The 12,126-nt window shown below is 44.5% G+C and overlaps 1 protein-coding gene across 5 annotated transcripts in view; it reads right to left on the bottom strand.

The window, feature by feature from the left end:
- Window positions 1-2,627, bottom strand: part of lsp1a (lymphocyte specific protein 1 a) — a 65,080-nt gene extending 62,453 nt beyond the window's left edge. For all 5 annotated transcript variants that reach the window (XM_080737630.1, XM_080737626.1, XM_080737628.1 and 2 more), the window contains exon 1: window positions 2,233-2,627. In XM_080737630.1, coding sequence (XP_080593756.1) covers window positions 2,233-2,291 — 59 coding nt within the window. In that variant the 5' untranslated portion in view covers window positions 2,292-2,627. The remainder of the gene's footprint in view (window positions 1-2,232) is intronic.
- Between the last annotated feature and the right edge of the window lie 9,499 nt (window positions 2,628-12,126).

Below are 12,126 nucleotides of genomic sequence, written 5' to 3'. Positions count from 1 at the left end.
CAGTGTATAAATGGAACCAAAGGGACCCGTATGGGTGTCTTTGGTTCCACTTGTACACCGTCAAAGTTACAGACTTGTATGGGTCAATTTAGACCCCCATAAAGGAATAGAGAGTCACTGAAATCCACTTTGAGAACCACTGCTCTACAGTTGAGAATATCGGTTTACCGCACACCTCCAGCGATCTAAAGAGCAACTCTCCCATGAACACACACACACACACACACACACACACACACACACACACACACACACACACACACACACACACACACACACACACACACACACACACACAGTCACACAGTCACACACACACAAATCCTGCATAAGAAGCAGCATTAGCTAAGGTAAGGAACATGCCGACACCCGTAAGCAGCCCTGAGAACAAAGAGGTATCCACGTCACCTCTGACACAGGTCACACAGGTCACTGGTTCAATTTCCCTCTGTTTCAATCAGAGGAGCCTATGGGCCACTAAAGACTCTGGCCTCAGGACCTGTCTAGTGTCTACTACACACTCCTCTTACCCTGTCTGTCTGTCTGTCTCTCTTTGTTGTGGTCTCTTATCTTTACGTATACCGTTAGGGCCTCCCTGTGTCTTTATAGTTTTACTGTTTTACTGTTGTGTTTGGACCCCCATTAGCTGATCCTTTAGTAGTGACTGCTACTCTTCCTGGGTGGGGTGACGGGTCCACCCTGTCTTTCCACATGTATTTCCTCGTTTCCCAACTTCTCAGCTCCTCAGGTCTCTACTAGTACCAGGGGGGTTCGGGTTGCCAAACCTTTTCAGCTCCAGAACCAAGAGAAACATTTGGTGTATATCCCCGGGACCCAAACTTACAAAAGTACATTATGAATTAATAACGTAAGCCCTCTTCCAAATATATACTGTACATATGGTTTCATGTTCAGAAAGGGTTTTGAAAAATGTTAGAAAAACGGAATTTCAAAATCCAAAAATGGCTTGCGACCCTACGGTATGCTTGGGATTTTTTTTTCTTTATGGTGCATTCTCATCAATCCACCCATCTACCTACACCTACACTCACACACGCACAGGCGCACACACACACAGCGGTCCCATCAAACGTAGAGTGACCCCAAAGAGACAAGGATATTGGTGGGAACTGAAACAACCCTTCGAGGTGAGCGAGTGAAAGCTCGCAGGGTCACCTTCAGGTGACTAGTCATGCATGTGTTCACGCCCGGTGCCCAGCTCCTGTCAGCGACGATGGACCCACCGCGCCGCTCTTTGAAATACCTCCCCCTCGCTGTAAGGGGAGCCCCCACCCACACACACACACACACACACACACACACACACACACACACACACACACACACACACACACACACACACACACACACACACACACACACACACACACACACACACACACACACACACACACACACACACACACACACACACACAGTAATCCCCCCTCTGTTCATAATCAGGCTGACATGTTTACGGAACAGAGGTCAGATTCAGCTGTGTATAAACAGTCCAGATCAATTTCACTCTCTCTGAGAGAGAGAGAGAGAGAGTACAACTGGAATAAAAGATTGGGCAATTTGGTTACATTTGTGCTCTCACTGCCAGAGACACAAGCGGAGAAATTAAGTGATAATGTGTACACGCTACAATGCACACATATACACACTTACTACCATACTATACACACAATGCACACGCACACACGCACGCACACACACACACACACACACACACACACACACACACACACACACACACACACACACACACACACACACACACACACACACACACACACACACACACACACACACACGCACACACACAAAGGATTCATCATCCAAATATTGCGACAATGCTTTCCCAGGTTACCCGAGTGCTACCTGTGTGTGTCAGTGTGTGTGTGCGCGTGTGCGTGCGTGTGTCCCTAAACAAAGAGCACAAAATCACATGAAACAAGATATAGCGGTCACACCTTTCTCGGCTCGTGTACCTGTCCTGCACACATGATATGTCCCTTTTCTCCTTTGTACATATCATAATTTTGTTTGTATTTTTTTAACGTCTTGTTGTGTTATCACCACACTGGAAACAAGTCCCCAGGGCTTTTTTTTCCTGTCATCCTTTTAACCTTAATGACTGTACCATGTGCTGTTTACATTTACTTTACACTAATAGAGTAGCAATACGGTATCAATCCATCAATCCATCACCCACAAGCCACTTACTTCATGAGGTTCTGCAAGCCCACCTTGCTGGAGTTTCTTCTCAGGATGGCGTTTGACATGTTGGCTCCCTCTCTCTCTTTCTCTCTCTCTCTCTCTCCTTCTGTCCCTCTCAAGCAGAATGGAAATAATATCACACTTGTCTTCTCTTCTCCGCTGTAGCCTTCTGTCTGTCTGTGGTCCTGATAGCCTCACAAAGGGCAGTCAGTCGGTGTGAGGTGTCCAGGAACAAAGTTAAAGTGCTGCTCTCCTCTCCTCTCGTCTCTCTGACACGCTCTCGTACACACACTGACTGACCGAGGTAAACAGCACTCCTCTCACTCACCACACACACACATGCACACACACTTCCCTCCTAAACTTGTCTGGTGAAAATGTCAGCAGAGCTCTGAACTCTCTCTCTCTCTCTCTCTCTCTCTCTCTCTGCTGGAGAGTGGAGACTGGGGTTTTTAGTCACCTCCTCCCTCCCTTCCATTCCTCCTCCTCCTTCTCCTCCTCCTCCCTCTGTCCTACATGTGGTTCTCATTGAAAGCTCAGACCCCCCCCCCCCCCCCCCACACACACACACACACACACACCCTCCCTCTCCGCTCTGTTCTGTTGGGTCATGTGGTCTTCCCTGGGGGGGGGGGAGTGAAAGATGATACAACCCCCCCTGCCGCTGCCGCCGCCGCCACCCCCAAATCCCCGACCCCCCCCCCACCCTAAAGCCCCGATTCTAAACCCCCACATCTACCAAATCCCCCCCCCCCCTTTTTCGAAAAACACCATGACATCTCCACCACCACCACATCTCAATCTCGCTCAGATCTCGCCCAAAGAGGCAGATTATAGGAGAAAACAATGAGTGTCAGCAGACACTGATTTGGTGACAAACGACGGCAGTGTTATCACCAGAGGCCCGGGTGACATTGTGTCAGATCGGCATTCCTCCCCTCGCCTTGAACGGTGGATTCTGTTAACCCATCGAGACCTGAGCGAGGCTCACTCTTCAAATGCCTTCTAAATCAGTAGCTCTCAAACTTTCTCAAAGAAGGACCCCCAAAATGATATGTATTTTGGACGCCGACCCCCCCTCCCCATCTGAAAATGTTTAGTGCCAGGGACCCAAACTCACTTTCAACATTTTTCAGAAATGTTCAGAAATAGCAGATGTACTATAGCTCACATCACAGAACGAGGAGACGCACTGCGTGAGTTTGTATATCTATGTGTATAACTGCGATTTTTGACATCATGTATATAGATAGATACAGTAGATACATAGATAATGGCCAAATAGATATAGAATAATGGCCCATGTTTTATTTCAAACCCAGAAACGAGTAACAGCATTTGACAGCTTAGCTGACTTTTCTGTTCTCCCTAATGCTCAAAAGCTGCTGAAGTTGAACGAACCCAAAGTTGTGCCATGATTTCATAACGATCAAACAAATCCCGGCATAAATCCTGCCCAGAAAAAGCCCCTCTGCTGCAGCAGACCGTTGAACACATGTTGTATAGCCTAACATGTCACTTGCCGAGGCTGAACATATGGGGAACGGGGTCGGTTCCGTTGAAGTGATTACCTTGGCGCGCGGTGTGTGTGTGTGAGCCTCTTTTTTGCCCGGCTGCTTCTCTGTCACATCATCAAGCAGTCGACATGCAGGTCAACAACGGGTGGCACTGGAAGGCTGTGTCTGAGTCAGGAGACAAGATGGAAAGCATGCTGTTAGTGTTTCTTTTAATACTGTAGCCATTGTTTCTCAAACTTTCACATTTCAAGGTCTCCCCTTAACTCTGACAGTGTACAAATGGAACCAAATGAACCCGTTAGGGTCAATTTAGACGCCCCTAAAGGAACCCACAGAGTCCCTGGAATCCACTTTGAGAAACACTGCTGTAGTCGGACAACAAGTGATCCTGATTCCTGGCTGAAGCTGCTGCATTGAACTTGCAGACTGCATTAATCAGATCTTCAACGCGTGTTTTACAGCAGTGGTTCTCAACCTTTTCAGGCCCCCAAAATAATCAAATTTGAACTGGACCCCCCCTCCCCACCAAACTAATCGAACTGGTGATCTCCCAAAATATGGTTAGGGAGCCTGAATGGGGAACCAGAGCCCCTGGTTGTCCCAGGTTCGATTCCAGGCCAGGGTAGCATTGTCGATGTGTGTCCCTGAGCAAGACTCTTAACCCCTAATTGTCTCCACCAGCCGAAGGCTGAGGGAGAGTATGTTTTCCCCTCCGTCCGTCCGTGTGTCCGTGTGTCCGTGCGTCCGTCCGTGTGTCCGTCCGTGTGTCCTCGCAGTTTGTGTGCAGCTAATCTCAGTCGCCGTTGGCCCGGTCGCTGCCAAAGTGAGCACACATATTCCCTGGATGCCAATCTAGAACCTCTGCCCTAAATTTTTCAAATGGGCTTTTTCTAGCGCCACCTAGTGGCCGATGTTCGCAAGACACATTTCTGTGCACTACTCTTACAGATTTTGTCCAAAAATCCTACAAATCGGTAGGCAGTATCTCGACAGTCATGTGATCGACACGGATCTGTCCGATTTTTCATATTCCATCCTGATTGGCTAAGATTGGCTTCCAAAGTTTGTAGGATTGAGCCGTTTGGAACAAAATGCCTCAAATCCCAAACGCAAAGTGCAATTATCATGAAATCGCGCACACACGTTCCCACTAGGTCGAAGAAGAAATGCCACTTAAAATTTTTGAAAGCAGCCTCATGGTGGCGCTATAACAGGCCGATTTGAGGTTTTACCTATAACTCCATCGATCAGTTTCAAACTTTGTAAGCGCATTCCCTAGAGGCCAAGGAAAAACCCTTTCCCTGCATTTTTCACATCAGCCTTTTATAGCGCCACCAGGAGGCCGACTTATGTAAAACACAATTTTTCCTATTATTCCTTGAGATTTTATCCAAAAATCATGCAAATCGGTACACAGTATCTCTATAGTCATGTGATCAAGTACGATCCGTCTGATATTTCATATTCCATCCTGATTGGCTAATATTGGCTTCCAAAGTTTGCAGGATTGCTCAGTTTTTGAACAACATGCCTCAAATCATCAACGCAGCTTGCGATTACCGTGAGATTTGCCACACATATTCCCACTAGGTCAAGGAACAAATGCTACCTTTTTCACATTGGCCTGTTATAGCGCCACCAGCAGGTAGACTTTAGCAAAACACATTTTTGGAACACAATGCTTCAAATCATGCATGCAGCGTCCGATTGCCATGAAAGATCTAAGGTGAAGAACATATGCCACCCTTTATACATTGGCCTATTATACAGTAGCACCACCAGGATGCACAGCCTGGTGGAGACCTGTGCTCGGAAGAGCACTGCTTCTAGTTGCTCATGCGCTCCTTGTGGGCAGCGAATCAGCTGGGTTTGGTTGAATATACTGAATTTCCCCCTCGGGAGGAAGTAGGTAACTATTAATATTATTAATATATTATAATATTATTATTAAAATAATTACATTTGAATTGAGGACCCCCCCCCCCACCCTGACAAGCACTTGTCACAAAGAATTGTAGGAGTTGAGGCATTACATTTAGTTTTTTCTTGGATGCATTGTGAAAATAGCCTATCTACAAGCTCACTACACCTCGCTTTGTGAACATAGATCGTCTATTGTTTTCCCCTCGTTCTTATATTATTTGACAATTTGGCCAATGTATTAAAAAGGTCTTAAAAGTCCTTAAATAGTCACTTTACTGTCATCTGCTGACCCCACCAAAATCATGTGGGGACCCACAGGTTGTTAGGAGACGAGATGGTGAGCATGCTGTTTGTCTTATAGCCATACAAGTGATTCCTGGCTGAAGCTGCTGCATTGAGCCTGCAGATGTATTAATCAGACCTTCCACACGTGATTTACAGGACCCCTTTTTCCTGAGTGGTTTCTGAGAACTCCTTCTATTGTGTGTGTGCATGTGTGGGGGGGAGAGGATCACAACTCCACTCCACACTGACAGGAACCCTTCCTTTAATGTCCTCACCCACCCCTCCCATTACAGTTACACACTAGCACACACACTAGCGCGCTCGCGCGCACACGCACGTGCACACACACACACACACACACACACACACACACACACACACACACACACACACACACACACACACACACACACACACACACACACACACACACACACACACACACACACACACACACACACACACACACAAAATGACACAAACCCAACATTGTTACTCTGGTTGCCGTGGGAACCCACACTGCACACACCATTCTCCTGCAGTGCTGGTAAGTCTTGCCCGATGACACGTCAAACAAAAGGGTCGGTCGGCGAGTTGAATGCACTTGAATCCCTTTTTTGAAAAAGGGGATCTCCATCCTCGCCATCATACGAGACGCTTAGCAGCGAACACTGCAAAAACAAAAACCAAGGCAAATAAAACAAGACCCCATAGCTTTATGGTGCCCAACTTGCATGGTCTGAGTATAGGCTATTAAACCAGACACACTAAAACAAACCAAGTCCCATGAGTACGACCCACACACACATGCGCGCACACGCACACGCACACACACACACACACACACACACACACACACACACACACACACACACACACACACACAGGGCCATTTACTGGAGCTGAACAACATTCTTTTTCTTCTTCTTTTTTTCCTACACACGCACAGATTCACAATTATAGTGTCATTTGTTTCCATCGCATCAGCATAAAAACGCTTAATAATTATTTTTGTTCCAAAACTTGATATCCACCATTTGAATGAAGTGACAGAGGGCTGCTTCCAAAAAGGATGTCTGGCATGGAAGTAAATGTCATTATGAGACTTTTAGTGTGACAGAAATGGGCTGCAGTATGTTAAAGGAAAAAGGATGCACGCTATGTGATTTCTGTGATCTTATAAAGAGATCAGTCAATAATAATAACATAATAGGACAGCCTGATAGGCTATTTCAAAGCTAGACTAGACATATAGAGCATTTGTTTGGGTTAGATTACCCCATATGAGGCATCATGTCCATCAACAGACAAGATACTGAATTATCCTTAAACATATTCTTAAAAACAGAAAATAATTTTTCAGATCAGGATACCTCACAAGTGATATTGGAATTAATGAAACAAAAGATTTTTCCCCCCCTTTTTTAAATGAGCGGACACAATTAGAACTGGAACACTATAACATTGAAGCTGCATAAATGAGTCGTCTCTCTTGATTGGATGACATTGACATCCCACCTGAAAATGTATTTTCATTTAATAAATAGCTGCGGGGAGGCCCCTGTTACTGAACAAACACTCTAGTTTAAATCAGAATGTAAAGCTCTTTAAGGCATTTTAACCAGTCAGTCTGGACGAGCATGTTGTCCAAACTCCTGGTAATCAAGTCAGGAAATCAAACAAATACAATTAAGTGACAAAAGTGGTCAGAATGTTGTTAAATTAGTTGTAAAGAAATCCTGTACTTGTTTGAGTCGGGTGTGTGTGTGTGTGTGTGCGCGCGCATGCGTGCGTGCGTGCGTGCGTGTGAGTCATTTGACTTGCGTGAGTGTTACCCATTTGTGATGGCTTATATTCTCAAAACTCTAAAGTGTGCTTGCTTAACATCTGGTGGCAACATCCAAAAGGACAATAATATTAGTCTAATGAAAACAAGTTAAACAGCTAAATTGAGACACAAAATAATGTGTTGTGAACTTGTCAGATACTCCCTAGAAAGTAGAATGCAGGTTATTGGTAGACACTCCCTAAGCAGCTGCACGCGGGCTCTTTAAAATTCTCTGGTTGCCCCGCCCCCTTCTACCACACCTGCTGTAAACAAACTCCATTATGAGCTAGCTGCGTTTTGTTTGGAAGTAAAAAAATAAAGAAGATGAAATAAACAACTTTTAATGCAACGTCCCACCTCATGGAAGTCGAGCAGAGTTGTCGGCGTTGTCATGCCGGCTGTCAGGGGGTGAAAATTGCTGAGTCTCATCTGTAACAGACAGTTGAACTTGAAACTATTGTTGAGACGAACTAGCTTGGTCGTTTTCTTTCCAACTAGATAGAGGCGAGGTGAGTGACGTGTGCATGAGTGCGTGCGTGCGTGTGCGTGTGTGCATTTGAGCATGGGTCGTTGGGTCCTATGGCTATAATATCATATGTTTACTGCCTTAATAAATAGTCCCAGTCAGGCCTACACAATGTTTTGTTGGGGTGTCACAGCACCAGATAGCAGATATCCGTGTAAGAAATGAAACGTCACAAGTTTAAGTCTGTTTATCAATGATTGTTTAATTGAAAGTGATATTTGAGCAAGTTTTGCAACCTGAATATATTGCAAATCTACATTTATTCAAGAAAGACATTCCCTAGTTATATGTCAAGGTGGAGCTCTGTGCCACCAGATAGAGAGGAGGACGAAATAAATAGTGTAGGGAAGAGAAACATTTTATTAGTGTGGTTGCCACTGCCAGATTAGTAGTACTTGTCTGACTTTATTCCATCTTCCATCGTGTCATAAGTAAACTTTTTTTATATATTTTAATTTGTATACATTTATTCGTGAATTAATTTTCTCCATTCACTTTAATTTAATGTATTTGTGAATTAATTTCCCCCATGACTTAATGGGGAAAATTCAAATGTTAGACGAAATTCATTTGCGAAATTCGCGTCACGGCAACCACACTTAAAATGTTATACTTGTAGGCCTACAATGTATTTGTTTGATGAAAATGCATGAATGAGTGATGGGTGCAGGTGAAAGTTGAGACAGGGTGAGTCTGCGAGTCTACCGTTATATTCTTTTGACCGCAGGCTCTTTTTGTTTTCTAATAGTGAGTATCTTTCTCTCATTCAGATACTCAAGTCTTATGGTGTTCCTCCCAACCTACTCTGTCCGGACCCTATAAGAGCCATGTACAGGAGCAGGTACTACGAATCTCTGCAATCGCTGCAGCCGAATACTGTACTGTGCCCCAGCCATGGTGTGTAGAAGCCCACATGCCAAAAAGGTTGATACTGTCCTTAACAACGCTCTCCGGATCATAAATGGTTGCCCACCCCCTGTGTTCTACCTGCCAGTCTTAGCAGGAATGGCCCTGGCCGGGCCACAGATGAGAGGCTGCTACCCTTGCTCTGTAAGGGCACTGGACTGGAGATGCTGCTGCCTGGAGGGCTCATCCAAGGATGAACTATAGAGAGACGGCGGCTTTATCTCTCTATCCATGGCTAAGATGTGAAGTCAAGTAGAAGACGGCTCAAGGTAGGTTTGACTTTTTATTTTTGCTGCTGCTTGTGTTGTATGCTGTGTCTATCCACAGTTAGTATATGTTGTGTTGTGTCTGCTGTTGAAGGTAGTGAGTGGCAACACCTCCTCTCTCTGGATATGAGGATATGAACCTTGTTTTTTATGTTTTTTTGCTGTGTCAATTTGACATACAGTATTGAGTGAAAGAAAATGTGGTAAATGTAGCTTTTCCGACGTGTCTTTTCAGACCTGTCTAAAAAAACTGCTGTTTGTGCCCCAAGGGTATGTCAGTGATGTGACGGGTTGTTTGTTGTCTATGTTCTGTATTGACGGTGAATTCACAAGGAAATCCTTGTCTGTGTTTGTGAACAAACAGTACAGTACAGGACAGGACAGGACAGGTACATTATAAGTTTGGCCATTGCTTAGAAAATGCAGAGTACCAGTCATCAGTGTTTTATTGGTCTGGTCACGCGGGTAGACGCCGTCCCGTATCTTTTCTGGGCAGTGTCGCGCCTCTCACGCACACAGACATGCATTGATGCCAAACAACCCCCAAGTTCACACCTCTACAAACGCTTTAGTGTCTCAACAGGGTGTTTTAACAAAGAAACAAGCCTGTATGCATATCTATAGACCTGTATAGTAGGTGTTAAGCGACGTGCATGTGACGTCATTAAATTGAGTGTCCACTCAAACATTGATTCACCAATGCAACACTGCCAGTTATGTCATGGGTAATGGGGCAATTAAGATGTTTTATTTTTATTGTTTGTTAGTAGGCTAGTCTATTTTCTAATTTTTGTTAGCCTCACAACAGCCAGGTGATGACGTAGCTCGGGATGGCCGTGCCAGGCTAGTATTTTGTGACACATAGTGAACATATATTAATACTAGGTATTGTATTGTTTATGCAATACAATAAAAAATGTTGAATCTATGATGTGATTTATTTTATGACAATAACTGTCGTATCTTAAATAACACGGTTGCGTTGCCGTGCTCATACAGACATATGGACAGACTTAATGGACAAACAAACTCGGTCCGATGTAGGAACGGCAGGCACCCCTCAAAAATCAAGTACTTCATCCACCACTGGCAACCAGGAAGCTCAGAGTGTTTTGAAGCATACTGTGTATGCCATCCAGTAGTGGATCACGTAATAACTAATCCTGGATGTCTTTGAAGAATTTGTATTGCTAAAAGCTGTTCCAGAAAAGAGGCAGAGAGCGTGCAATAATGCAAAAGAATAGCCAGAAACCCTCCCACGTCTTGCTCTTGAAATTAATATTTTTTTCCCCGCAACATTACTCAGAAATCTATCCAGCATGAATCCACAACTCGGGGTATCACATGTCACTATCGGGTTGGAAACCTTTTATGACCAAAACCATTACTTTTTTGTGAATTGGGAAAAAAACAACAACTTGTGTTCCAATGGATCCAATGCACGTTGTTGTTATTTAGTCACAAGCTCTTGTTAATACTTTTGATTGGTTAAATATTTAGAAAACCCACTGACAGACTTAACCACTTTAACTTTCAAAAAACACTGTACGACTAAGTAAGGCATTCATTTGCCAAATAAAAATCTTTCCACACCTTTCATCTGTTCCCTTCAGGGGTCTCCACAGCGATCATCTGCCTCCATCTCACCCTGTCCTCTTCCTTCACTTCTCTCACACCAGCTAACTTAATGTCCTCTGTCTGTCTGTCTCCTCTTCTCTCACACCAACTAACTTCTTGTCTTCTTTCACTACATCCATCTCAACTTTTTTGGGCAGTGATCCCCCAAATTAATCATATTTGAAGGGGACCCTCACCCACAAGCACTTGGAATGTAAGAGTTGAGGCAATATTATTCGACTCGTTTCCACAGATAAATATTGTGAAAATAGCAGATCTGCAATGGATAGCAGATGCCAGTCATCAGCCACAGTGCCCTGACAGTCACAACGCAACGAGACGAGAGAGGGAAGTGCAGAGTGCGAACAGGACAGAAAAATCACCACAATTTCTCAAATTCTGTCATTCATATTCCCCGACCTCAAATACGGAACAAAGTGCGTCCCGTATCAGTTCATTACTGGACAGGTCTTTTAGTTTCCAAACGGTAACCCTAAGCAGATCTGCTCGCAACATTGTGAGCTTGTAGATCGGCTATTTTCAAAGTTTTTTCTGCTTTATATAATTTGACAATTTGGCCAATGTTTAACCAGTATTTATGTTGCAGTATTAAAACGGTCTTAAAAGTCCTTAAGTTGTCACTTCACTGTCTTCACTGTCTGGGACCCCCCCAAAATCATGTGGGGAGCCCCCTGTGAGCCCCCGACCCACAGGTAGAGAACCACTGCTCTAAACCATACAGCATGTAGCTGGTCTCACCACCGTCTTGTACACCTTTCCTTTCATTCTTGCTGATAACCTTCCTATCACACATCAAACATAAAACAGTTGAAATACTGTATGGAGATGAAGATATAGTGTGCTATAATGATGAGTATAGATATACATTGAGCTCTGTGATAGCAGCAGGTTCCTCTACAGCTGCAGGCTCTGGTTCACACACAGCCTGGCCATTGTGCATTCCTGTGATATTTAATACTGCCCATGGCAGCTCTGCTGGAACACTATCAAGAAATGAAGGGGAGGTGGTGG

Source organism: Nannobrachium achirus (genome assembly GCF_963921795.1).
Source record: "Nannobrachium achirus genome assembly, chromosome: 11".
NCBI lineage: Eukaryota > Metazoa > Chordata > Actinopteri > Myctophiformes > Myctophidae > Nannobrachium > Nannobrachium achirus.
This window is presented reverse-complemented; position numbering and strand designations above follow the sequence as displayed.